We start from the raw sequence: 24,268 nt of genomic DNA, 5'->3' as shown, positions 1-24,268 counted from the left end.
TTCTGGCTGTGTGACAGACTGGTTTTGATTCAAAGCAGATCAAATCAAAGTTTCTGTTATCTAGAGGTTAAAGGCCACTCACTTGATTGGGTTTAAAGTCCAAATTAAACAGCCAAAGTGACCAAGCTATTTTAGTTCTGAAACATCTCTTCTATTTTTAGGGTAGAATGTTCTTTTTATAAGTAGTGGAAAATTAAACACAGACACTGGTTATAAAATAGCCTTTGCACTTGCTGTAACTTACAAACTTTTTTGTAGTTGAAATCTGTCTAAATCAAGGATTTTGGTTCACTTGCTGTAACTTACAAACTTTTTCATATTTGAAATATATTTAAATCAAGGATTTTGGTTCAGCTATTTGTTAGAAGAGGACTTGGAAAAACATTTCATATCTCAATCTACATTCACTCAGCTTGCAGAAGATTTTTGCAGATAGCAGTTTCTTATTTGTTTTCTGCTTTCAAGGTTTGCATAAATATATATGGAATTTGAAAAGTCATATCTTACATTTCCTTGATCCATGGGTTCAAGACTGGGATTAAACTTTTGGCAAACTCGAATGAGCACAGTTTTCAAATATTTCTGGTTATTTGGAGGAAAACCACCACTGTTTAATACCAGCTACTTTGGGGCTTTTTCTTAAGATAAAAACCCTTGAGATTCTCAGGCACTTGGGAAGAATGGTGCTTGGAATTTGCAAAAATGAGGATTATTTGTGGAAGACTTCTAATTTTATTGATATGCACACTGTGGAGAGATGCAGTTCAAGTTTTCATCTGGAGGCTGTGAAAATGGAGCTCACACTTGGAGCTCAGCTTGGGGCAGAACAGATTGGAGATCAACATCCTAAAATGTCATTTTTCTTCTTGGTGTTTGCAGGGATTACAATGGTTGACACAGAAATGCCGTTTTGGCCCCTGAATTTTGGAATCAGCCCCGTGGATCTGTCAGCCATGGATGATCACACACATTCCTTTGACATCAAGCCCTTCACCACCGTTGACTTCTCCAGCATTTCCTCCCCTCACTATGAAGATCTCCCCCTTGCCAGAGGTGACCAGTCAGGCCTGGATTATAAATATGATATCAAGCTCCAGGATTGCCAAAGTAAGCTCTGCCTTTTTTTGAAGTGTTTCCCTTGTGTCTGTGTTTCCTTCATTCCCTGGAACATGTGCTAGCAGCAAAGGGATTTCGAATTCAGATCTCCTGTGTCAGCAGAGATGTTCTTGCAGGGCAGATAGAAAAGAGAAAATGCTCCTAGCAGACCTTCACCCTGCCAGAGCAGCAGCTGGAGCTTAGGAGAGGTACCTAAAGTATCCAAAATGACATTTTAGTAGACACATGAACCCCTCTTGTCTCCTACTCCTGCACCTTGTGGGCAGCTTTTCCTTTGAGCTCAGTGCACACAGTGCAGAATAAACTCCCTGAATGCTGAAGAATGCCCAGCATACAGAGCATAATTTGAATTATTAATGTGTGCAGCTTTTCAATTCCAAACAGCCTCAGAAAGGGATGGAGTAGAAATATTGGCTAGATCTGAGGCACAGCATTGTTACAGCTCCATCACAGCTCCTGGATGAGTTACCTGCTGTGAAACTTGCTGCTCTTTACAATTTACATTGAAAAAATTACACTCAATCCTCCTTTTAAGAAAGGAAGTGACCTATTCCTAAATAAATTGTCACTGCATTCCTGCTCTGAGTAGGAATGTGAGGTTGCTGTGCCTGGAACTCTTTTGAGGACACACTTCTGCTTAGATCTGACCTCACTTTTATTTGTAGTGATCTGTACAAGAACTCTTTCAGGGAATTCTTGCTGGGGAAGTTGTGGTGTTTAATTTGGGTGGTGCAGTGAAGCAGGTGCTGTGGATCTCTGCACTACTAATGTAATAAATGAATGGACATTGTTCCACCAGTCATTTATTTTTCTTTTGTTTGATTAGAAATATTCATAACACTGTAATGCCAAGTAGTTTTAAAGAGTGCAGCAGAGTTTAGATGGCATGAATCCTCATCTTTACTTTGATAATTTCTTCCCAGTTTATATAGGAGTAAATCTTTCTAGCTTGTTAAGTATAGCCAATCTGGAAAAATAAAAATATTCACCTTCTTTAATACTCTCTTGCATCACCCCTGATGTAATGTAACTTTCAAATGTCACAGCTCTCTTCTATGGCCAGTGATGATTGATTTAAAAATATCATATTTACTGTCTGAGATCATTCAATATTAGAAATTGTTCTCTTAATTAGAAACTTTCAGAAGAGGAAATTTATCTCTAAACTGCACAAGAAGTTGAACAGTTTTCCCCAGGAGAGGGCTAAATTTCTGGAAATATCTGAGATATATATATATATGAATGATATATGAGTGGATATTTATTGAATAATATAATTATATAATATATACTATATATAGTGTGTATATATATACACTATGTAATAATATACTATATGTTATATAATATTATGCAATAATATATAAATTATTGTATATAATAATATCTTATTATTGAAAAATCTTTTGCTGAATATCGAGCTCTATTAGACACTTGAATCTGTTTTTAACTAGATTAGACACTCCAGCCCGTCTCCTTGTAGGAGTTTTCAACACCTTGAAGAAATAAACCAGGTGGAGACTGAGTAAAGCCTGAGTTCTCCATACATTAATTTTTAGTATCCATCTTGAAACCCCTGCACAGTCCAGAGCTGAGAGCTGGATCTGTAGCACCCTTTGTCCAGCAGGACCTGCCCCTTCCAGCTTTTGCAGCCACTGCAATGCAGCTCCAGCTCCTTCTGCAGCCCTGGTCTGCTGCTGGCTTTGCTGTGGAGCAGACCTGGCCATCCCAGCCCAGCATCCCTGGCATGCCTTGTGCTTATTCCTCACTGCTTCTGCTGCCTCCGGTTTTGGCTTTTCTATTTTTCACATTCTGTGCTGCTTTAGTGTGTGGGTCTGAGCTTTGTATGAGGGGATGGTGAGCTCTGTGCACAGAGCAGGGAGACAAAACAATTCCTGCTCCAGCTGGGCACCAAGGACAAATGACCCAAATCTCAGGCCAGGAGCACAAACCCCGTGGGCTGGAGAGAGAAAAACAAGCAGGGTGGGACTGCAGGGGCTGAAGCTGGGATGGGACAATGAACTGCAAGGTGCAAATGGAGCAGAGCTGATCCCAGGGAGAGACCCCGTGCCCGGCCGGGCATTTTGGGGCCATTTTGGGTCATCTTGGGTGCAGCCCTGGCTGGGCTCTGGTGCTGCCCAGGGTGGATCCATGGAGGAGATCCTTTGGATAAATCCCTGCTTTGTTCTTTAGCTCTGTCTGGTCTCTGTTCTAGCTCAGCCTTCTCAAGGCATCACTTCCTGCATGAATTCAGCTGGAGTTTACCACTCCCCTCTCCCCTGTGCACAGGTGCCATCAAGCTGGAGCCTCCTTCCCCCCCCTATTTCTCAGAGAAGGTCCAGCTGTACAACAAAGCTCACGAGGAGGCGTCCAACTCGCTGATGGCCATCGAGTGCCGCGTCTGCGGCGACAAAGCCTCCGGCTTCCACTACGGCGTGCACGCCTGCGAGGGCTGCAAGGTGAGCTCCAAAAAGCACTTTGATCAACATCTGATACTGTGTTCATCTCAATAAGCACTTGGGAAAATCACACCTTGGTGCTGTTTTTAAAAAAAAAAATGTTTAGGTCTTTGCGTCAGATTTTCTGTGTATAATTTATGGGTTAATAAGAAGGGGTTTCTTAAAACCTTGCTTTTTTAAAAACCTTGCTTTTTATGAACTTTGTTTTTTAAAATCTTGCTTTTTTCTTTTTGATTGTGTTGATCTATTCAGATTTTTTGTTCATTTCTTCCCTTTCTTCCAATCATGTAAGCATATTTCATTCCCTTCCTTGGGCATCGTGTGCAGAAAATCTGAATTCTTAGAACGCACCAAATTCATGCCCAACTCCAAAGCCTTGAACAATTATAACTCAGGCTCTGTTATTCTGGTTAATTTGAGGGTTTTTACCCATTTTACACATTTTAGGTGACTACAGAGAAGTCTGATGGTATTGAGGAATGTGCTTGCTCCTTTAAAACCTCACTGATGTTTTATGTCAGTGATATTTAGTGTTTGTAACATGTAAAGGACAAATAAATTTTGTAAAATTTGCAGTCCTCACAAATGAGGGAAGAAATGTCAGATAATTAAATTATTATTTCATTGAATTCAAAGAAAAACATTAGAGTTTAATGTGAAATTCCCATCTTCTCCATTTTCAATATCTTGAGGAAAATAACTAAAAGGAAAGAACCAATCCAGAGCTTAAATAAAATTCTTAGCAGTGAATTAGGAACACACATAAAGCAATAAGTACAAAGTACATTACTTAAATTACAGTTAATTATATAAATAAAAGTTGGCATCATGCTTTTACTGTTATTATTCCCTGTGAGGAAAAAATAATTTTTACAAGGAAAAAAAGGGAGATAACTCTGAATAAACTTTATTAATTAATTATGACTGGTCCAAAAAGCATTTTTAAACTGTAGAAAGAGAAATAAGAACCATTTTCATTTACCAGAAATTGAACTGCTGTTGGCAAAATTTTTGGGTTGTCATTTACAACAAATTTTCTACATTGGTAGTGAACTTTAAATTTTGAAAATGTCCCATTTGGTTCGTAATAATTGTCCCACAAGCAGTGGGACAAACAGAGCTTTGCTTCCTTTGGAGTTGTGCCACTAAATGCCATCCCTAATGTCCTTTAAACCCCACTGATTCCCTAAAGCTGCTCCAGCTTTTTGGGAATTTTATCCCTCCATTGAATGGGGTTGGAAACAACAAAGAGGATCAACAGGAGCAGAGAGGATGGTGACAGGAGCTGTGCTTCCTTTGGAAATCCATCTCTGAGGTGTCTGGGTGGGTGGAGCAGGGCCAGGATGCCCTGGCAGCTCCCTGGTTCCATCCTTTTCCCTGTTTCCCTGGTTTTATCCTTTTCCCTGTTCCCTGGTTTTACCCTTTTCCCTGTTCCCTGGTTCCATCCTTTTCCCTGTTCCCTGGTTTTATCCTTTTCTCTGTTTCCTGGTTCCATCCTTTTCCCTGTTTCCTGGTTCCATCCTTTTCCCTGTTCCCTGGTTTTACCCTTTTCCCCTGTTTCCCTGGTTCCATCCTCTTCCCTGTTCCCTGGTTTTATCCTTTTCCCTGTTCCCTGGTTCCATCCTTTTCCCTGTTTCCCTGGTTCCATCCTTTTCCCTGTTCCCTGGTTCCATCCTTTTCCCTGTTTCCCTGGTTCCATCCTTTTCCCTGTTCCCTGGTTTTATCCTTTTTCCTGTTCCCTGGTTTTACCCTTTTCCCTGTTCCCTGGTTCCATCCTTTTCCCTGTTCCCTGGTTTTATCCTTTTCCCTGTTTCCTGGTTCCATCCTCTTCCCTGTTTCCTGGTTCCATCCTCTTCCCTGTTCCCTGGTTTTACCCATTTCCTTGTTCCCTGGTTTTACCCTTTTTCCTGTTCCCTGGTTATACCCTTTTTCCCTGTTTCCCTGGTTTTACCCTTTTCCCTGTTTCCCTGGTTCCATCCTCTTCCCTGTTCCCTGGTTTTATCCTTTTCCCTGCTTCCTGGTTCCATCCTTTTCCCTGTTTCCCTGGTTCCATCCTTTTCCCTGTTCCCTGGTTTTATCCTTTTCCCTGTTCCCTGGTTCCATCCTCTTCCCTGTTTCCTGGTTTTATCCTTTTCCCTGTTCCCTGGTTTTACCCATTTCCTTGTTCCCTGGTTACACCCTTTTTCTCTGTTTCCCTGGTTTTACCCTTTTCCCTGTTCCCCGGTTCCATCCTTTTCCCTGTTCCCTGGTTTTCCCCTTTTCCCTGTTCCCTGGTTCCATCCTTGTCCCTGTTTCCTGCTCCCTGCAGGGCTTTTTCCGGAGGACCATCCGCTTGAAGCTGATTTACGACAGGTGCGACCTGAACTGCCGCATCCACAAGAAGAGCAGGAACAAATGTCAGTACTGCAGGTTCCAGAAGTGCCTGGCTGTGGGGATGTCACACAATGGTGAGTGATGGGCACTCTGAACCAGCAGTGCTTCATCTGGAAAGGAGCATGGGACATCAGCACAGCTCCTGAAAGTGCTGCTGGCATGCCCACATCATACGTGTCTGAGAGATTGCCCTGATTTAGGAGCCTCTCCACAATTTAAATTTGCTTCCACATCAAAATCAAATAGGTGGAGATTTGCTTTTCTTGCTTTAATACATAGTGTAACATGAGTTGGTTTTGCTCTCCATCATTCCTGCTCATTGATAGGTCCTCCTGGATATATCCCTTGGGTAATTGCTATTTTTCACTTCACTTCACTGTCTCATTTTCTGACCAGACCCTTTTTCCTGCTGGAGCTCAAGATGCCTTTCCTGGAAGCCAAAAACTTAATGAGGAAATATGGATTAGAGAATCTGAAGCTTTGAGAATAATAGCAACTTGAATTTGCTGCACAGGTCCCTTACCAAGGGCTGTTGGCATCACTGAGTTAGCACTTCTCATACTGAAACACAACAAATTGAAATGAAAATATTCATTTTCATGAACTGTACAGTTTCAAAAATCCCCATCCTCCTCCTTCCTAGGGCACCCCCATCTGTGGTTTCCTTCTTTACCATAAGTAATGGCAGGAAGAATATCACAGTCCTGCTCTAGGAGAAAATCCCTCTGAACTTTAAAATTACCAGAGCAATTCATGTGGAAATACTTATGAATGTTTAGGCCGAAGGACATAATGAAGATTCTTTGTTGCCTTGCTTTGGCAAAGCTGAGTAAAAACAGGAATTAAATGTCATAACATAGAGACTTATGTAATTCTAAGGGTAAAGAATTGCAAACATGACTGGGAAAATAATTTCTCTGTGGTTTTTTTAGAACTTTCATTATTTTCAATATAAAAAATGAGCACGCTGTCCCCAAGAGGAAAGCTGGATTGTGGTTTGCAAAGTTAATACATGCACTGAATGTAAATTGGTCTGGGAAATGTTTTGCTAATAGAAAATATGGTTTTCAAATTCCTGGGATGCAACAGTAACACTTAAAAATAAATCTAATTTTGAAATGCTACTGTGGGTATTTTTATAGTAATTCAGGAGGGGTTTTTATTATTATTTTCAAGGTGCATGCCAAATTTTCCCCTGACCTGGCAACACAGCTCCCAGTGGTGTCCGTGGGATCCATGGGCAGCTCCATCAGGAAGGGATGGCCCCAGACCATTTTCTCTGCCTTAAAACATCTAGAACAGATTTAAAATTCACAGTTCATCTGCATTTTTCCCTCTTTAGCCACTGCCCAGGCAGAAGCTACGGCACCAAAAGGTTCTAGGATTCAGGGGAGGCAGGAAAAGGGCAAAGCCATTTGCCCCAGGGCTCCAAGGAACATTTTCCTTTGCTCCAACCAGGAGTTCTCCCAACAAGGACTCAGTGTTTCTATTCAAACATTGCCTTCTACATTTGCCTTTTTTATTTTGCCTGCTCTGGTTACATTGCCTTGCACAAAACACCCTCGTTCCTTCATAATTGATAAACTAATTTATAAAAAAAAACTGAATTTCACCTTTGGCGACCCAGAAGCTTAAAGAAATGCAACACTGGATGTGTTCCTACCCAGGTTCCTACCCTCAGCCAACAGAACTTTAATATCTTAAATATTCTTTACATTTTATGTAGATTGGAGCTGGAACCAGGGGGTTTCACCAATGACACTGAGACACATTTTAATGTTGCATCTCCAGATTCCACTTCAGCCACTTGGGTAGGGAAATTACCAGAATTTTAAATGCTTTGAGGCAGAATGTGGGTTATTTGTGCCTGAGGGTTCCAGTCTTGTGTGGATGTATTATTGCAAAATGATCAGGACAAAAGGGGGACTGCAAGGAGACACTCAGCAGCTACAGCCACATTTTTTCACGTAGAAATGCTCCATACCACTTGGCTAAAGGTTAAAAAAGACAGTGGTGTTCTCATGCTTGGAATATTGTTTTCCTTTCCTTCTCTAGCCACAGTGCTGCTCTGGCCTTAACCCTGAGTGGTGCAGACTGGGTTCTCAAGTGCCACTGAGCAGCAGCTTGGTTCTTTTTGTTTTAAAATGTCATTTATTTCGTTCTCTTCTGCTAAAAGTGCTGCTGGTATTGGCTCAGCTACTGGAATGGGAAAAAAGAGCACATGGCAATGTGTTGTCATCAGTTCTGGGAGCAGGGGATTGCTCCATCTGGGCACATCTCCACCAAAATCACACAGGTACCCAGCCTGGCTTTGCCTTGTGTTTTCTAATGTAACAAACTGCATTTATGGGCTGTCTGGGGTCTCCTTTATGCCCAGAAATAATCCAGACAATCAGAAGAACAGTGCCCTACAGAAGGGTCTATAAACAATCATCTTTTTTACATTGAACTTCTCCAAGAGGTAAAATCTGGGCTGAGGATGAACATTGTAGTTCTTCCACAGAAAGGACAGAATGCAGCACGAGGGACTGACTGTGTTCACTGCTGGCTTTCTGCTCCTGACATTTGGGGAATGCTGGAATTCAAGGAAAAGGAGGAAGTGCCCAAGGAAAGAGGGAAATCCACGCTCCAGCTGCAGGCTCCTGCCCAGACCTGCAGAGCCTGGGATTGCTGGGAGAGAAGCTGGGGGAGAACCCTCTCAGCCAGCCAGGGTTCCAGAGCTCTCCCAGGCTTTTCCCAGCCCTACTGATCCCTCCCCAGGCTCTCCTTTCCCAGCCTGCCCTTTGGCAGTGGCATCATCATCAGCCCCTCCTTCTCCTCCCATCCAAAATCCCCCTTTCCCAATTCTTCCCATCAACCTCTCACTGCCTGAGCTCTCCCTGGTTTTTGTCTCAGCCCCCTGAAAATGACAGTGACAAGGATTTTTACAAAAGGAAACTGCTAGGCTAGTCCCACAGAATTGATTTTGCCCCAGATTTTGCCTGTAATGGTAACAAACATTGAACAGAATCTGCTGCATCTGATCTCTCACCAATAAAATATATTCCAAATACATTTAGAAGAATTTATTCTACGAAAAAATAAATCCTATGTCTATGAAATTGTAAGATAGGAGTTCTTGATTCACAATCCTCCTTGTTGTTAACAAATTGCTATATTTAAAATATACTTTATAATGAAATGTTGGATTTAAAATGCATTTGAGTTCTGATCACCTTTTCTTTTGATGGAATGGCCAGTGGGATTCCAGATTATGAATCTGCTTTTGCAAATCTCAGCTCTCAGGAGCAGGCCCACAGCAGAGTCATTTCCTGCTGGTGTTCAGTATAATTTAATATCAAGGACACCCAAGTAAATCTGAAATATCCAGCAGGTCTCACTCCCAGACTGAGGTTGCTGAAAGAGGAGTTCAGTCAAAAATAAACAACTTTGTTTCTACAGACATGAAATAAGACAACTGATCAATGAATATAATAGAAGGAAAATGGAGAGGGGGGATGTGTTCTAACATAATTCTTTGTTCTTGGGAAAAAATGTCCTGTTTTCCCATCAACACATTGCAGCAAACTCACAGAAAAGTGGCTGATTGTTTCCAAAATAAACATCCCCAGTAAAATCATCTCTATATGATCTTAGCAGCATTTTTCCTTTATCCAAGGAACACACTAATCACTGAAAAAATATTCATAATATTTCTATTTCCCCCTAGGGCCAAAATGCAAACCTTGATTTCTTCCTTCCGTTTCTTGTTTGGATGCTCTTTTGTTCTGCTTTGTTTTCATAAAACAAAATAAATTCTGTTGACTGAAATATGATAAATCAGTCTTGATTTTGATGGCTCATTTGAAACATTCTGCAGTCAGTCCCCACATGGATAAATAGTCTTGGTTAGGAAGTACATGATGGAAAAGTAGGAGGTGCAGAGGAGATCTGAGCAATTTTGAGCTCATCTGATGAGGTAGAACCATTTCCTTGTTTTTCAATGCTGCACATGCATAGAGTTGCCACGAACAACTCAGCCTTTTCCAGCTTTTTATTCCCCATTTCTGCATTCTTATGTTAACAATTTATAGCACTTGCTACGTGAAATTCTGCTGAACTGTTTAGGAATTCCTTCCTGCAAGGCATGTGAGGGTTTTGTTTCTAAACAAATGAAGAATCTCAGATCCATGTGGTGATTTGCCCAGAACAATACAAGGCTCAATGGTGGTTCCCACCCCGAGCCAACAGAACTTTAATTTCTTAAATATTCTTTGCATTTTATGTAGATTGGAGGTAGAACCAGGGGGTTTGCATTTCTAAGCATGATAATGGGCACAGAGATGATTTCCTAGGTGAGATTTGTTCGTTTACATTTCTTTAAAGCTCTCCAGCTGTTTTGACTAAATGCAGAAAAGCCTCTTTCCTTGCTTGCCTAACCGAACTTCAGCACCAAAAGGCGACAAAAACTCAAATGCGCTTCCTAGGCACAAGTGCAGGTGCAGAAAGGTGGCAGGAAAGCCCCTGCAGTGTGGGTTTTTGTAACTCTTGTGGTGCTCTCAGCCATCAGGTTCGGGCGGATGCCCCAGGCGGAGAAGGAGAAGCTGCTGGCCGAGATCTCCAGCGACATCGAGCAGCTGAACCCCGAGTCCGCCGACCTGCGCGCGCTGGCCAAGCACCTCTACGACTCCTACATCAAGTCCTTCCCTCTGACCAAAGCCAAGGCGAGGGCCATCCTGACAGGAAAGACGACAGACAAATCAGTCAGTTCCCTCTTCTTTCTGTTTCTTCCTTTTTTCCGAGTAAATGCTTCGCCGAGCTGACAACGCAGCTCTTAAAAAAAGCCAAAATACAAAACACCGAACCTAAAAAACAAAAACCAAAAAGCCCCACTTTGCTGTTGGCAGTTACACATTTCAAGCTGTCTCTGAAACACAGGAAATGTTTTTAGATAGGATAAGTAAACATTATTTGAAAAAACTCCAAGTTCACCTAATAAAATACTTGAAACCAGAACAAGAATTTGAAGGTCACCTTAACCTTTTTGTATTCCCTGATCCTCTCTTCCCGTTTTCCCTCTCCTTGCCCAGAGGTTATCTCCCACACTATCTGTTTAAGGTGGCTCTCCAGCTGTCAGGAATTGCTGTTCCCTGAGGAATATCTCTTTTCCTAAGTGGTAAATTATTCCAGCCCCAGCATATTCTTATGTGATGCTCGTTCTTATGAAGCTCTGATGAATTCCTGCATTTCTCTGGGTTATCTCAGGTCACATCAGTGCCCTGTGTTGGTGCAGTTGGAATTTTAGGAGAATGGACAGGAAAATCTTGGAAAAGTAAGGAATAGGGATAAGTGGATTTGTGGGTTGCCTTGGAAACTTCATTTGCAATCCATAATAATCTTCTGTATCAGTGAGAGGAGCATAAATAATATCTGATCATGTTGGTTACAGTATTTTAATACCTAAAGAACCAAATAGTTTTCCACAACTTATAACTCTTAGCTTGATGTATTTTCTAGAATCACTGGCAGAAATTTTATTGTCAGGATTACAACAGAGAGTGTATTTTATTTTCCTTAATAATTTCAAAGACAGCAAAGAACTCAGGTACTTCAGGCTCCAAAAAGATACTTCTTCCTTTCCTTAAAGGCAATTAAAATAATAATTTTAATGCTGTCCAGAAATTGGTTGACCCCTCGCATAAAAGCTTTAGATGTGGTGGCACTAACAATGTGAGTAACTTTTCAGCATAAAGTTTGAATTAGCTAAGTTTATTTATTCTGCAGAAACTGATATGCAACCTGCTCGTGCCTGAAAGTTCCACCTCTGCAATTCTCACCCAGTAAATGTTTAATTGCATCAATTAATTTTCCTTTTTTTCTTGGGAGTTTTTAAACTTTGGCACATTAGAAGCAGCAATAAAGCAATAGACAGAATCCAGCTTTTCAGTGCTGCCAGCTTTCAAGTCTTTCTTGAAGATACCACTGCCAGAGTGGCATTCTGGATTTAATGGTTACAACTTTCATGTTTTTATCAATGGATTTGGTGCTTGGACCATCAAATTGTTTACTATGGGCATAGTTTAAATTCATGTTATTTTTCAGTTGCTGTATGATCTCAATTAATTTTAAATGTTTGGATATGCAAGTGAGTGTATCAAAACTAGAATGAGTTATTCATCGTCTCCTGGGGTATACAGAGCTCATTTGACATCAGGTTCTACTGGCAAGTTCATCTGAATCCTTATATTTAAAAAAATCTTTGGCTATTTTGAGTTCTTTCTTGATTTTCATCTCTCATGGGTAGACCAGTGGTGTAATATCAGCTTTCTAAAGCACGTGGGCATGGACTGAGAATGACTTTCTCTTGTACTTGGTGCTCCCACTGGAAAGAACAGGAGGAAATTGCCCACTAGACCCAAAATATGCATTTTGAAAGCATCTGCTGCAGTCCTGTTGCTCCACTATTCCACATGTGTGCATATCCATATGCGCAGATATGTATTTAAAGACTTTGCTGCTGCCAAAATGTCATTACCTGAAACATTCCTGCTCTCCTGGCTTTTCTCAGTGCAGCATGTTTGTTGTTTCAGTTTCACACTGAAAATCCTCAGTGCAAGTGGGAAAATAATTTAATCCCTCACACTGTCCCTCCTGGAATGTGGTGGTCTGGAGCTGTAAACAAAAAGCCATGAGAATCAGCATCCCTATTACAATCTGCAATCATAAATGATCTACCATTTAAAAAATTATTTCTTTAGTCTGATTGTTGGAGTATAATCCCTTGTATTTTAATTAATTAATCAAGTATGTTAACATATTACTATCACTGATATTTGTTCAGCGCAGCAATGAACAATTCAGTCATTAATCTTCTTGAGAGGAAGATTCTTCAAATGAATTTGAGAAATCCTCACATAACCTCTTCTTTAAACCCAGGAACTTCTTTTGCATATTCTAGAAGAGATTGTTTCCAGATCCTAATGCAAGTATTCTGGCACCCCTTTTGCTAAGCTGCTTTCAAAATTGATTTGTTCCAGTTGAGTTTATTTCGCAGTCAGCCTCATTTTTGTGTTCTGAATTGTGGTTTGTAGCATGGTATTTGTTTTTTCTTTCCCAAATACAAGTTGAGTGCATTTAAACATATCCTAACATTGTTATTTTTACAGGAATTAACAGCAAAAGGTTACATTTATCAGTTAATCAATACCATAAAGTTGATATTACTTGCAGTGTTTCCCAGGATAGAATATGAAAGGAACATGAAAGTAAATAAAGGAATCAAAATGAGAATATTCTCTGTCTTTCTACTAAAAAAAAGGTTCCTTTCCACTCATTAGATTCTCTTTTATAGAAGCTGTTATAATTCAGGTATAAGTAGTATCATTTTAACCTTTTTTCAACATTCCAAACTTTCAATTCTAGCATTACAGAAAATTCTATAAAGCAAAAAGCAAGGAAACAAAGGAAAAGGCAAAACTCTGGATACTTTAAAATAGTGCTCCTTCCCCCCACCCCTTGACTTGGCCTTCTGTAAATCTTTTTAACATTGTGAGGATATTTGGTTTTATAGGTTTAGGACAATTTAACTCTTTGGGGAGCCCTTGACAGGTTCCTCGGGACAATTCAACTATTTGAGGAACCCTTGATGGGTTCCTCAGGACAATTTAACTCTTTGGGAAACCCTTTAGGTTTCTCAGAACAATTTACCTTTTTGGGGAGCCCTTGATGTGTTCCTCAGGACAATTTAATTCTTTGGGAAGCCCTTTATGTTTTTCAGTACCATTTAACTATTTGGGGAACTCTTGACACGTTTCTCATGACAATTTAACTATTTGGGGAAACCTTGATAGGTTCCTCAGGACAATTTAACTATTTGGGAAGCCCTTTAGGTTCCTCAGGACAATTTAAGTCTTTGGAAATCTTTGACAGGTTCCTCATGACCATTTAACTCTTTGAGGAGCCCTTTAGGTTCCTCATGACAATTTTACTGTTTGGGAAGCCCTTTAGGTTCCTCAGGACAATTTAAGTCTTTGGAGAAACCTTGATGGGTTCCTCAGGACAATTTAATTCTTTGGGGAGCCCTTTAGGTTCCTCAGGACAATTTAACTCTTTGGAAATCCTTGACAGGTTCCTCATGACAATTTAACTCTTTGGAAAGCCCTTTGGGTTCCTCATGACAATTTTACTGTTTGGGGAACTCTTGACAGGTTCCTCAGGACAATTTTACTGTTTGGGGAGCCATTTAGGTTCCTCAGGACAATTTAACTCTTTGGGGAAACCTTGATAGGTTCCTCAGGACAATTGAACTTTTTGGGGAAACCCTTGACAGGTTTCTCAGGACAATTTAACTCTTTGGGGAACCCTTGATGGGTTCCTCAGGACAATTTAAGTCTTTGGGGAAACCTTGATGGGTTCCTCATGACAATTTAACTATTTGGAAACCCTTGACAGGTTCCTCAGGACAATTTAACTCTTTGGGGAAACCTTGATGGGTTCCTCAGGACAATTTAAGTCTTTGGGGAACCCTTTAGGTTCCTCAGGACAATTTAAGTTTTGGGGAACCCTTTAGGTTTCTCAGGACAATTTAACTCTTTGGGACCCCTTGGTAGATTCCTCAGAGATGTCTGAGGAGTTGCTGCTGAGTTCTCTTGGGGTTCCTCAGGAGCCCGGCACTCTCGGGGAGGACGTTTGGGAGTAACTGGAATTTCCCCTTTGTTTCTAGCCCTTCGTTATTTATGACATGAACTCTTTGATGATGGGGGAAGACCAGATCAAGTGCAAGCACGTGTCCCCCCTGCAGGAGGAGAACAAGGAGGTGGCCATCCGCATCTTCCAGCGCTGCCAGTTCCGCTCCGTGGAGGCCGTGCAGGAGATCACCGAGTTCGCCAAGAACATCCCGGGCTTCGTCAACCTCGACCTCAACGACCAAGTGACTCTGCTGAAATATGGGGTCCACGAGATCATCTACACCCTGCTGGCCTCCCTGATGAATAAAGATGGGGTGCTCATATCCGATGGACAAGGGTTCATGACGCGGGAGTTCCTGAAGAGCCTGAGGAAACCTTTTTGTGACTTTATGGAGCCCAAGTTTGAGTTTGCTGTGAAGTTCAATGCACTGGAATTAGATGACAGTGACCTGGCAATATTTATAGCTGTCATTATCCTAAGTGGAGGTAAGTGCTCTCTTATTTATGTGGGATTTTAGAGAATTTATATGGGATTTTATGGAATTGACACCTTTAACTCCTGCCCAAACAGCAAAGTGCTCAGCGCTGCGGGCTGGGAGTGAGTGCATTTACACAGAGCTTTTTTTAATCATTTTCAAATCTCTTTTTGTTGTTCACCTTTCATTCAGTTCCAGACAGAAACTGAAAATGGAAATGCCCCGATATTAGTGATGGAGCTGGAAATGCCTGCTGTGTCATCAGTTCATTTAGGCAGAAAACAAAATCAGGGCTATCTTTTGGAAAACAGGAAGGGTGGAATTTTGCTGCCAGGAGCTAAAATTCTGCAGGAAATTTTTTGGTTTTTAAGCCCTCAATTAGATTGTGTGGCTTACTAATCGACCACAAACAGCTTGGACTCCAGAACAATTCCAAAGGACAGGTGGTGTTGGGTTTACAGAGTTATGGTGCTTTCCATAGTTCTTCCATTTGTGCAAAGTTTTGTTTGCCTTTAAAAGGAGGGGAAAATGCATTTTTCAGGAAAATTATGGTCTCCTAAAATAAAAACAACAACCCAGGCATTGTGTGCTTGTTCAGGTTTCCTCAGCTGTATCTTCAGGCATCACACTTTGAGCAAAGAATGAACGTGAAATCCCAGGTATCTGACTGCCCACATTCAACACTTCCCTGAAAAAACTCTGAATTTCAGCTTTTCTGCAGCTAGCCAGTGTGTTCTCTGCTCCTGAGGTGATGTCACTGCTCTGTGTGGGGAATTAGTGGTGCCTACCAGGATTTATTTCACTTAGACACCTTCAGATTTATTCCAGACACATTGAAGCTCTGTTCCATTGGCCAACACTCCCAAGGCAGTGATGTTGCACAAATAAAATCTTGCCCTACTGATTTGTGTGTATTTTGGCCCAAGGTGGAGCTGCACACATCCATGGCAGGAATGTGCTGAATGCTCTGGATTCAGCTCCTCCGCAGAGCAGCCAAGGATTTCGTTATTAAATTGCATTTCAGCAATCAGACCCAACCTCGTGCTATTGTTCTAAAAGCAGCCCTGCTGCTGGGAGGGCACTCTGAGGTATATCTGCATTTAAATTCACCTCCAGTTCCTCCTGGCACTGGGTTTCATTCAGGAAAAATAAGAGATCACAGTAGAATTTGTCCTGCTGATTCCGCTCCCAACAAGAATTCCTCCCAGAAATTTCCTTGTGCAAACCTTGGGCACTGTGATCCCTGGGGGCTCTGCATTCATTCAGGAAGGAAAACACCTGGCTGGGGTGTTTTTGGTTGGTTGTAATGGGAGAGGAGATGTGGCACAAGCCTCTCAGGGCACTACTCAGAACATGCCAATATTTTGTGGGTTTTGGTATAATGAAATATGACACATCTCTCAAAATTCACTCTTCACTGCAAAAAGGGGAACTTGTGTTCAGCAGAGCCCTGTCCTCAGCAGTGTTGGGTTTCCACCAGAGGAAATAGGAATGATGTAACCAATCTCAGGTTGTAGATTGCAGGAGAGCAGTGATTCACACACAATAATTAACTGGGTTAAACCAGATTTATCAGCATGTCTCTTTTTTTTTCCAGGATAATTTGTAAACTGAGGCTTGTAAAGAACTAATGAATTTGAATCAAGTAACTGTAGTAAAACTCTGAAACAAATCTGTAGAGGCATATAAATCCATATAAATATAAATCAATCCTTTCTAGGAAGATCCTTTCATTTCAGCAAAGACCTCCCCATCCTTTTGCAGAACTTTTTTTTTCCCCAAAAAACATGATAGCTGCTTGAAAAAAAAAAAGTCTATGTTTTGCAAACAATTAAGCTTTGTTGCCAATTAAAGAAAGCTTTTATCATGGAATTTACAGCCAGATATGATATCTATTGAACTGAGTGCATTCTGTGGGATTAAAATATCTTGTGTGATATAAAACTGAGTCCTATTTCTCAGCTGTCTCAGACGTTTCTGTAAGAGCTACACCCTTGCAAAATTGTATTTGTGTAAGAACTGTTTGAATACAGCAGGGTGATTTCACTGGGAACAGGATTTCAAAAGCAGAGCACCTCAAGGACTTGACTTGCTGCAGAAACCCTGCAATGCTTAAATCCCCTCATGAAATCCTGTGCACAAACATCTCTAACACAAAACCACTTTGTGAAACCCAAAAAGATCCCAGCCAGGGGCTCTGGATGTCAGTGAGTCTGTGACTACCTGGTGAAATTATGCTAATTCTGCTGGCTCCAGGGGGGCTGGCTCTTGTGCAGCTCTAACAGAAGGGGAGAAGGGAAAGGGAAAGATAATTCCAGCTGGAACATCACACATAGAAAGCTTTTCCTTGGGAAGTGTTTGGAATTTGCCACAGATCCTATAAAACTCTTTAGCCTTTTGATAACCAAACAGCTGCTTTTGCATGTTATCTCAAAAGGCAAAAAGCCCAAATCACAGCAATAAGGAGCTGACAAATTAACTGTAATAGCAACAGCTGGAAAATACTCCCACAGTGGATTTTACTGTTCCTGAGCTGCTCAGTGCAGCCTCTCAGTGCCTCAACTATTCCAAATGTTTCTCTGAACTCATTTCTGCAGAGCTGCTCTTACTGTTGGTGCTGTAAAACAAAGTCAGTGGCAAACAAAGTCTTGTATTCTGAATTTAACAAAGTCTTGTATTCTGATATTAATGCTGGTCAGACAGAGAGGCTGTGTGTGAGCATGGGATTTCACCTGGTTTGTACAAAGAAATGCTTTTGGCCATCAGCACCAGCAGCAGCAAACCCTCCTTACAACATCCTTCCAGCTGTGCTGATTTGGTCACCACACTTTGGTTAAATGAGATTTGGAAAGATTCCTCTGGGAGATTTTCTTCCTCTGCCACAAGAAGGTTTAGGGAGAATGAGTTGGATGGCTCTGTTTGGGCAGGAAAGATAATACTGCAAACCTTACTGGAATAATTCACATTTGTGAACTGAGCAAACTCACTCAAGCAGGCTGTTGTCAAACAAAGAAAAAGCTCAAAAGGGAATTTTGCAGTGTGGATGGACTTGAATTTTTGTGTATTATCTTCAGCAGTGGTTGGATAGAGCAGAAATGTTTGGATACAGGAATTTTGGGATGTAGGAATGTTTGGATCCAGCAGTGTTTGGATACAGGAATTTTGGAATACAGGAATGTTTGGATGCAGGAATTTTGGGATGTAGGAATGTTTGGATCCAGCAATATTTGGATCCAACAGTGTTTGGATCCAGCAGTGTTTGGATACAGGAATTTTGGGATACAGGAATGTTTGGATACAGGAATGTTGGGATACAGGAATATTTGGATCCAGCAGTGTTTGGATACAGGAATTTTAGGATACAGGAATTTTTGGATAGAGGAATGTTTGGATACAGGAATATTTGGATCCAACAGTGTTTGGGGCAGAGTATCCCTGTAAAGACCCACACCCTGCCAGTCCATGTGCTGTCAAACTGGTATTTAAATCCAGAAATGTTTCTAAAGTCCCTTTTTCTGTTTTCTGTGTGGTTTTTACCTTAAATTTTAAGCCACAAGTCCCTGATCCTGGTGTAAAAACTGTATTCAATAATTTTGCTGCATTCTCAGCTCAGCAAAATTTGAAGTTTTATCACAGACTATTACCAAGAAGTAGTTCCTATTTCAGTGGCACACAAATCCTGCACTCTGGTTCAGTGCCTCCAGTGATGATCTGCAGCTCTTGCTCTGATTACAAAGCATTTCTTTGTTCTGACAAACTCCTGGTGACTCCAACACATGTGACAGTCTCAGAAGACAAACCTCAAAGTGCTGAGTCACATCTGCCTCAGCAAAAGAAAAAAGAAGGAGCACATGTGTTCACTCAGCCAGATCTTTGCCTGTTTTTTCATTGAGATTTAAAAGGAAAATGCATTTATTCAAAGACAGTAAAATGTAAAGACATGCAGGTGGCAATTTCATATGTGAGGACCAGGTAAAACAGATTGTAATTACTGCTGGGGACATGAAAGAGGCATCCAAATAAGTAAGTGAACAAACAAATAAAGTATTTTCCCCTGAGACAGTGTAGAATATCAATTTACACTGAGTGGTACTGCTTGCTCTCAGAACTTTGGGGGCATTGGCCTTTCCCAGTCACTGTGAACATTTTTTAGAACAGTTTTCAAACCAATTGAAGCAGCTGTATGACAATGAATGAAAACATAATGTGAATAAAGAAACATAATAAATAGCAGGGAACTCTTTTCCTGCAAGGCACATCCCTCTGCAGCTCCTGACTGCTCAAAATTCACCTTTTGGTACAAAACCAAATTGGTCTGGAGCAGATCTATATTTAAGAGCATTTTAACAGCTTGAAATATACCATAATAGCTGGATGTTTAAGCTTTTGCCTCTTACTTCCTTTTTTTCCTGATTTAGATAAGTTTCTTGGAACAGAAGCAGCATTTCCCTCTGTAAGAGGTTTTTACTGAGAAAGTAAAGCAAACTGTCAACACCCAAAAAAACACTGCCCATATCCTGAAGTTCTCATTCATGAAAAATCTCTCGTGCCTTCAATGGGAATTTTCCTTCCTCTTGAATTGGCTTATATAAAAATAACATCTGATGATCTCCTAGGCTTTTGTCAGAGTCATCTTTTCTGCCTCTGGTCCCACTGGGTCATAAAAAATCCTCAGATTGGGGTTTTTCACGGGGTTTTTCAGGATTTTAGCCACTGCAGTCCCAGGCACCCAAATTCAGGGGGCTCTTGATAAATTCCAGACTTGGTGGAGTTTCCTCCTGGAATCTGAAGCCCAATATTTGAATTGGGATGGGCTCCTGAAAAACTCCCACCCCAAAGACTTCCCACCCCAAAGGAGCAGGGGGCAAAGGGAGCTGGATCTCAGGGGAAATCGAGGCCACGTCTTTGTGCTCTCTGATTTTTTCTGTCCCTGCACACTGAGTCATGCCCAGCTAGCTCAGAGTTCAGCTGCAGCACACAAGGAGAATTTAAAGCTATCACAACCCCAAACTATTGCCAGCTTTGAAAGGCTGAAATTTGGCAATTTTCAGAAAGATGTCAACTCAATTTTGCAACACATGCAATTCATTTAGTAATTGAAAAATAAATATCCAATATTTATCAGAAATTCTTTAGGTATCCTTAAAAAACTGCTCAAAAATTCATAAAAAGGAACCATTTTTTATATTTACTGCCAGACTTTCTGAACCAGATTTTGTGGAGTTATCAGTCAGATGGGATAAATAAATAATGTCTTCAAGACAAGCACATTGACAAACAAACATCCAGGTTCACACTCAAAATTACTTTTATTCCTCTCTTTGAAAAACTCTGCCTAAACCTCCCCTCTTGGAGAGCTGAGTATCCTTTCCTGATCAGTGACCTTCATTTTCATGGCTCCCTCCTTGGTTTTCCTGCCAGCTTTGCCTTTTAGTTTACACTGCAGTTTTTCCCCCATGAGGTAAAGCCATGGATTTATAAAGAGCTTTGTTTTCTCCCAGCCTTTCTGCCAGCACAACTCGAGCTGAGTTAGGAGAACTCTCTGCTCAGAAAGGTTACCAAGATCACAGGAAATAACAGCTTATTTTTATGTTTTTAATGGAGATCAGCCTCTCCTCCTTGCTGAAATGGAATTATTGCCTCAGGGAAGTGATTTAAAGCTTGCAGTGGGCACTGCTTTTTATTGATCAAACAATGAAAATAATGTCATAGCTACACAGCAAATTTTATTTAAATTATTGACTCTCTTCATGATTTATTATGATATTTGGGATGTGTTACCCAGTATTAAGTATTTTAGCAGTAACAAATTCATGGTGGTCATTGTCATATGTGAGAATTTAACAAAGTTAAGCATCTTTCATTGCTTAGACATTCAACATTTCATTAACTTTCAGTGCTGGAGAATCAAATAAACTGCAGAAGTTGAGTTTATGCTTTTTTTTTTCCTTTAATTTTGATGGGTTCACATCCACCTTAGCAGGAAACATTTTAGTGGCAGCAGCTACATGCAAATCCATCAGTACATATTGATTTTCCAGAAGTGAATTACCTGATAGAGATTGCTTATTCCCCAATTATCTCACTCTTTTTTTCCCACACACACTCCCAGTTTACTGTAGAAAATCCACTGTAGTGGAGTATAAACCTAGTTCTGGAGTATAAAACTAGTTCTAGATATAAAACTAGTTCTAAAATCCCTCTGAGCAAATCCCAGTGAAATCTTACAAACTACCTGATGGTCAGACAGCTGCCAGGAAATGCCATCTGTAAAGGCTTCATTTGCTAAAAAATGTGTAAGAAATTAATGGATGGGATTGATGCTATGGTGCTGATAAACTGCCAACCCTTTTTTTTCCCCACCTAGGGGAAATGTTTCCAATTCTTAAATTGGAATCTATATCTAAATCTAAATTCTAAAACTCCTTTGAGCAGATCCCAGGGAAGCCTTACAAACTGCCTGGTGGCCAGACAGCTCCCAGAAAATGCCATCTGAACTTGCTAAGAATCACATAAGAAATTAACACAGAAAATCAATGTTTTGATGCTGATAAACTCCCAACCCTTTTTTTCCCCAGACCACCAAGGGGAAATGTTTCCAAAACCGATCCTAAAACTCCTTTGAGCAGATCCCAGGGAAACCATACAAATAAATCTGCCTGATGGCCAGACAGCTCCCAGAAAATGCCATCTGAATTTGCTAAGAATCACATAAGAAATCAACAGAGAAAATCAATGTTATAATGTTAATGTTAAAATCAATGCTGATAAACTCCCACCCCTTTTTTTCCCCAGACCACCGAGGGGAAATGTTTCCAAAACCAATCCTAAAACTCTTTTGAGCAGATCCCAGGGAAACCATACAAATAAATCTGCCTGATGGCCAGGCAGCTCCCAGGAAATGCCATCTGAACTTGCTGACAAACACGTAGGAAATCACCCCAGAAAATCGATGTTACGGTGCTGATTAACTCCCAACCCTTTTCTCCCCAGACCGCCCGGGGTTGCTAAATGTGAAGCCCATCGAAGACATTCAGGACAACCTTTTGCAAGCCCTGGAGCTGCAGCTGAAGCTGAACCACCCCGAGTCCTCTCAGCTGTTTGCAAAGCTGCTGCAGAAAATGACGGACCTGAGGCAGATCGTCACGGAGCACGTGCAGCTCCTGCAGGTCATCAAGAAAACCGAGACGGACATGAGCCTGCATCCTCTGCTCCAGGAGATCTACAAGGACCTGTATTAATGAGCAGAGCAGCTGTTAATCCCCTGACATGATGTATGTTCTTCAGATTGCACTATTTCTATGAGGGAGAAACTTGGCGTGCCTAAGAGATTACTGTGAAACAGCATTTAAAAAGAGAGAGCTTAGTATAGTAGATCTATTTTATGCATATTGTTTATAAAGACACATTTACAATTTACTTTTAATATTAAAAGTATCTATATCATGAAATTGTTGGCAGTATTTTCAGAATTAATTTTTTTAACTACGTTATTTCTTACAATCGCTTGTCCGAGTATGATCGATGCTTCACTCGAGCATGCAGTTAAATTTCAACTAAATAAAAACCTTTCTCCTTGAGCATTCCCAGGGAAATGTTTGAAGCATTAACGTTCCATTTGGTGCTCCTGAGGCAGCAGCACAGTAAAATTCACAGATTGGTGCAGCTTCCCAGGAGAGTCTGCAAGGCCAAAGGGAGAAGTGTCAGGTGTGAAAATGTTCGTGCCTTTCTGAGACGATCGGACCCTGGCAGAGCTCTGTAAAGGGCTGTGAGGAGAGATCAGGCCACTCCTTTGGGGGCAAACTGAGAAATCAGATGCCATTTCAAGAACTCATTAAGGGAGGAATATGCACAGCTCAGCACTCCTAGGAAACAGAGTCCTTTTGATTCCTCTGCTCATGCGAATGTGAGGCAGGTGGAGCAGCAGCTACTCCAATTCCCACCCCACAGCAGCCAGGGCTGAGCTGCAATAGGCTGGCACAAACCTCTTGGCCCAAGACCTTCCCCAGTTATTTAAAAAACTGCTATTGAACAGCAGTCAAAATATCATGGAAAATTGGGAAGTTGTGACAAATTAACTCCTAAGCAAAAGCAAGGTTTAGATTAATTCTTGTGTAAAGACAAAGCTGCGATGGAAACTCTGCACCCTGGGTTTGACTCAAGCTCTAGGTGTTCATCCAGGGGTGCTGGGAGACGTTCCTGCTGTTGAGGTTGTTGGCTTTCCTGCATGTGTTGCCCTGTATTGTCACCTGAGAGCTCCACAGGGAGCAGAGCACAGCAGAGTGAGCAAATTTAACAGAAGATAAATTTCCTAACAATGTCATTTTGGGGTATTCTTGGTACCGACGTGAGAGATTCACATTTCACCTGCCCACCTTTGATAGTTTGTGAATGTGACCCCTGACTACATCAAGCAGGGGGCACCCACAGTGGTGGACCAGGAGAGGGAATACTGGGGGGAAAAGCCACTATTTGTAACTTATATATCAAAATAAGGAGAGGTCCCCAATACCCTGGGTTTCCTCTCCATGTCTATATTTTATTTATGTAGCAAAAAATGTGCCTTAAACTGAGACAGGGGGAGTGGTGATTCCCAAGTGGACAAAGAGGTGATGTAGGTGTGAGCAGGATCTTCAGGGAGTAGAAATTGTCTTTGCTCCTAATGCAGACCTTGAAACTCTTAAGCCAATGCAAATTATGCAATAAAGGAGCTGAGAGAGGCAAATATTAAAACTAATCCTCAGCTCATGCCTGCTGCACCTGGAAAGGTTTCCTGCTGCAGATTCAGGTAACCTCTGGGCCTGAGGTCAGCAGTGAGCGTTGTTCCCACCAGGAAGTTTGGGGAATTGGATCATCCCCCTCCAGGTGCGGAGCCCAGGGGTGGAATTGCGCTGAGATGAAGTCACTGCCAGGCTGCAGAGAGCAGCTTTGATCCTGCCAAGCTGGCAGTGAGCTCATCTCAGGTGGCTCAGGAAGGATGGCACTGGAGCACACACAGCGCTGCAGCTCATGCAGCTCATGCAGCTCATTGCAGCTCATGCAGCTCATGCAGCTCATGCTGCTCATGCAGTTAATTGCAGCTCATCCAGCTCATTGCAGTTCATGCAGCTCATGCAGCTCATTGCAGCTCATGCAGCTCATTGCAGTTCATGCAGCTCATGCAGCTCATTGCAGCTCA

General features: G+C 41.4%; 1 protein-coding gene across 1 annotated transcript; it reads left to right on the top strand.

Moving 5' to 3' along the window:
• Positions 1–887: 887 nt before the first annotated feature.
• PPARG (peroxisome proliferator activated receptor gamma) lies at positions 888–22,331 on the top strand (the record flags this gene model as incomplete). The annotated part of the gene is made up of 6 exons (XM_084214195.1): positions 888–1,107; positions 3,406–3,575; positions 5,884–6,022; positions 10,491–10,690; positions 14,650–15,100; positions 22,084–22,331. 6 exons carry the CDS (start codon positions 888–890, stop codon positions 22,329–22,331), a joined length of 1,428 nt encoding a protein of 475 aa, XP_084070321.1.
• Positions 22,332–24,268: the final 1,937 nt, after the last annotated feature.

This window comes from Fringilla coelebs, assembly GCF_963513975.1.
Source record: "Fringilla coelebs genome assembly, chromosome: 13".
Classification (NCBI taxonomy): Eukaryota; Metazoa; Chordata; class Aves; order Passeriformes; family Fringillidae; genus Fringilla; species Fringilla coelebs.
Note: the sequence above shows the minus strand (reverse complement) of the source record. Positions and strands in the feature narration are given on the sequence as shown.